The sequence below is a fragment of the Curcuma longa genome, chromosome 8 (assembly GCF_044706935.1).
Source record: "Curcuma longa cultivar G26 ecotype Majalengka, Jawa Barat chromosome 8, ITB_CL_G26_1.1, whole genome shotgun sequence".
NCBI lineage: Eukaryota > Viridiplantae > Streptophyta > Magnoliopsida > Zingiberales > Zingiberaceae > Curcuma > Curcuma longa.
In genome coordinates, this window is record NC_133868.1 from 243,663 (window position 1) to 248,204 (window position 4,542).

At 39.5% G+C, this 4,542-nt stretch overlaps 1 protein-coding gene across 1 annotated transcript; it reads right to left on the reverse strand.

Annotated features, from left to right (window-relative positions):
- Positions 1–393: 393 nt before the first annotated feature.
- On the reverse strand, positions 394–876 carry LOC141833127 (uncharacterized). Its single transcript, XM_074720510.1, has one exon. It carries the CDS (start codon positions 874–876, stop codon positions 394–396), a length of 483 nt encoding a protein of 160 aa, XP_074576611.1.
- Positions 877–4,542: the final 3,666 nt, after the last annotated feature.

Below are 4,542 nucleotides of genomic sequence, written 5' to 3' on the forward strand. Positions count from 1 at the left end.
TGTCCGAGTTGGGAGAGGTTGAACCATGAAGAGGGTGATTGCTGATGGGGCAGGTCCGAGACCTGAGAGCTCGATCCCGACTATGTCTAAGTTGGGAGAGGTTGAACCCTAAAAAGGGTAATTGCTGGAGGAGCAGGTTCGAGACCTGAGAGCTCGATCCCGACTATGTCCGATTTGGAGAGGTTGAACCCTAAAAAGGGCAATTGTTGGCAGAGACGGGAGAGCTCGATCCCGACTATGTCTGAGTCGGGAGAGGCGACTTCATTGAGGGTAATGAAGTCTTGAGGAGATGGGAAAGTAGGGTTGCCTGAAAAGGTTCTTTTATTGTTAGACACATCAAAAAAGTATAGAGGTGGATAACAAGAGAAGGGATTCCCCGAGATTTCGTCAAGTTCAGTAAGGCCACAGATGAGTTGCGTTCCATGGTCGCACCAAGTCCTTCCCCGCTGAATCCGATAGGTAATAGGCGTCAGAACTTGTTTTCTTGATGACCCGGTACGGGCCTTCCCAGGGCGGCTCGAGCTTGCCGACATCTCCTACCGGCTTGACTTTCTTCCAAACCAAGTCACCCACTTGGAAGGTTCGAGGGATGACTCGCTTGTTGTAGGTGCAACACATGCACTGTCGGTATGCCGTAAGCCGAGTGGCGGCTTTGTCTTGGGCTTTCGAGATGAGGTCCAACTCCATGAGTCTTCGACCATTATTGTCCTCATCGTAACATTGTCGTCGATCTGATTTGACTCCTACTTCCATAGGGACTACTTCCTCTCCGCCGTATACTAAGTGGAAAGGTGACATGCCGGTACTCTCTCTTGGGGTGGGTGTGGTAGGACCAGAGAATGCATGACAACTCTTCAACCCAACTTCCTCCCTCATGATCCAGCTTGATCTTGACTCCTCGCACTATTTCCCGATTGACGACTTTAGTCTGTCCATTGCTTTGTGGGTAAGCCACCGAGGTAAATGCTTGCTGAATGTCTAGTCCTCGGCACCATTCTTGAAGTTTCTTCCTTTGGAATTGTCGTTCGTTGTCCGAGATGAGTCGGTGTGGGATGTCGTATCTACATACGATGTTCTTCCACAGGAACTTGAGCACCACATCTTCTGTAATCCGAGCCAAGGCTTCGGCTTCATCCATTTGGAAAAGTAGTCCACAGTGACCAGCAAGAACTTCTTCTATTGTGGTTTGATGAGTTAGAATTTTTATGCACTTTATCGATTCGATTTTGGGTTCTTTCATGAAAATAAATTGCTTAATGAATTAATTTAACTTATATTTGTGATATATTGCATAATTTGAGGCTTGATTATAATTTTCATGATTTAATGGTGAATTTTATATTAATTGAGTTTAATTGGTTGTAGGACTCAAATTGAACCGAGATCAAGTTCAACTTATTATCGAATCGAGCCAAGATTGACCCAATTGATCGATCCAACTTCATGAATCAAGACTCAAATGCGATTAGGATGGAACCCATGCGAACCGGAGCCAATTTGGAGCTAAATTGAGTGAATTTGATTGAAATGGCTAACTCAGACTCAAGTCAGGCTAACCGAACCCACTGCTACAGTACCCCAGCTTTAATGAGAAAGCTACAGTAACCTAAAAATCGCGGTTACTGTAGCGTTACTATAGCACCCAGCAGCGCCGCCGATCTTCTTCGTTTTCCTTCATTTTTCTTCCTTTTTCGATGCGGTTTTTTTAGGGAAGCTTGGATTTCTTCCTTCCAAGTTGATTTCCGGATTCCAGAGGGCAATCACGACGTTTGTTTAGCAACAATTGACGGAAGTTTCATTCGGTTGAGGGTCTCGCCGGAGGATAATGTGCCGCCACCATTTCCGGCTGAATTCTTCAAATCTAACCCATCAGAGTTATCAAGATCAGGAGGAGGGGTTCTCTAAGTGGTCTTGATGATTTCGGAGCATCACATTGCAAGTAATTTCAAAGATTTTCAGCTGGATTTTCAGAACATGAAAGGCTCTGTTCTTAGCTCTGTTTGGCGCGGCAAGGAGGAGGGTTTCTGAGCTGGTTCTTCGGAATTGATTCGGAGCAAGCCAAGCTTGGTTCGTGAGAATCTAATTGGGATTTCTGATCCTTGATCAGGCCTTGTGTGACGGCAAGGAGGAGATTGAATTGGAAGGGAGAATCCGATTTATGCTTCATGTTTTTACTGTTTTCTTGGTTTCTGTCAATTCTGTTTCTGAACATTTAACACTTAGAACTGTTCTTGAATTCAATTTGTTTAGTTATAATCATTAATTGTGTTGTTTGTTTGATAGTCTTTAGTGATTTAGTTTTCTGATTTCAATTGGAGCAACATCATTTGGCAATTCTGATACTTTCGGTTTCTGCAAGTCACTGTTCCGTGCCAACTTATTCTTGACGTTTCAGATTTAGGATAGGCTCGTTTAAGTGTTTCTATTGCATTCTAGGATTTAGCTGGTTGGTTTCAACAACTTCCTTAATATTGTTGATTCGTTAGATGGTGATCATGATAGCAACACGATACATGGGGAATCAAGAATTGAGAGCAAGAAGTTCCACACTCCACAAAAGTAAGATCTCGTGGACGTCCACCAACGAAAAGAAAGCAATCTAAAGTTGAGCAAATTGTGAAAAAGGCGGCGACAAAGAGTAGAAACCAAGCTAATGTTTAATTGATTATACTTTGGTTTTATGTTTTGGATATAATTGATTTTACTTTTTGTTATTTGTTAATATTGAACATAAGTTCTTTGTCGACAGGGTGCGAGAGGTGGCGGCAAAGAGCAAAAAGATTTGTCAAATTTTGGGCTATGTTCAACATGTTGCTAGTGAAAGGAACTTGAGACAGTTCCTTGTGGTATGAAAACTCCTACTATTCTTCAATTCAAGATGCAAACTATAGAATGAACTGAAACAAATGGATTCCATTTCAGGTTGCTACAAGTTTGTGGGTTGCTGCTATCATAGGGACCTAGAGAGTTTATCATATGGTTGTCTTTTTGATTTTCAGAGTAATAATTTTATTAAAAATAAATAAATAAAACCAATCAAGATTTAGTCTACCATATGAACCATCATCCTGAGGTTGTTTATCATGATTCTGTTGTGTTTTCATTTGCCCAGCAGCCTAGGCTCATTTGAGATTAGCAGAATTGATAATACAATGAAAAAAAATGAAGTGAGGCAAAAATCCTTAGGAGAGCCCCTATGAAGTGAGAACTATGTTGTTAAAAGGAATTTACTATGCCATGTATGTCTTTTCTTTTCTTATAATTCAAGTCCTTAAACCTATTGGAGTATGCCATGTATGCCTTTTCTTTTCATATAAATCAATCTATGTGTACTTATTTAGTTCAAGGTTTCATAGTTAAATGATAATTTTATTCAAGATCAAAATGGAGTATATATCTTCTTGTTAGTGGTTGCTATTTCCAAGAAGGGAGTGATGTAAGGATGGAAATGAATGTTGACAATGCATATCGGAGATTAATACAGACATTGTTTGAATGGATTCATAAAGAAATTGAATGAGCAAGACTCATGTTATCTTTCGCACTTATGTTCCTGTTCATTTCAGGTTTGTTCAGAACTATTATTTTCGTTATTATTATTATTTGTTTCTTTAAAGATTTTTCATCCTAGGATCAGTTTCCTATTTCAGTCCTCTTATGTACTGTACCACAGAACAATCGATGAAAAACTAGATTAGGGTGCTAATTCATTTGTCTTGGTATTAATGTCTTTATTATGTACTTTGACATCAAACTTGCCTTTTTTTATAGATAATTATCTACTCGTTGTATTGATTATATACAATATTGCCAGACGGAAAGGCATCGAAGTGCCTCTTGTGACAATACTGCCAGATGTCGTCGATGGAACTACTACCATCCGCAAGTTGTTTCTGAGGCTTCAGAGTTCATTTAGAAAGAACAAGGATGTTGGATTAGATGATGATGAAGATAGATGCACCAGCATCTCAACATGAAAGCTGAAAGTGAATATATGCCTCAAGATGAAAAGACTCTCCGGTGCTATGAATGTTGTCGACTGTTTTCTATAAGATCTCAACATTCCTATACTTTATATCCGTGCCTTAAAGCATTCCTCAAGGAGGAACCACTAGGCTTTGAAGATATGTGGTCAGACAGAAGGTATGTTAATACTGTCAATTGGTTTGGTCTAGCATCATGGTTGGCTGCTCAACTTCATGTCATCTTTGCACCATTTTTTTTCTCAAAAAAAAAACTGTTTTCGAATCTAATCGACTTGTGCTTACTAAATCATAAGTATAAGTTTAAATTTGTCATATATGCATTTGTAGATGTTCTTGCGAAATACTCAACTTTAGTATATTTTGATAATAAAGCATTCTTATGCGCATCAGTAAGAATAAATTCTTTTATAACAGATATTGCCCAAGGAATCATCAGCAAGTTGTCTCAAGACATTGGTAAGTTTGCTGGGGCAATTTGATCGTGTGAGTTGGACAAACCAAACAAATTGTTTAGGTATTTTATCATTGTGAAGGCTAATCCTTGTGTATTACTTAG

Coding starts and splice junctions, on each gene's coding strand:
- LOC141833127 (XM_074720510.1), bottom strand. CDS start 876: ATGAGGGAGGAAGTTGGGTTGAAGAGTTGTCATGCATTCTCTGGTCCT.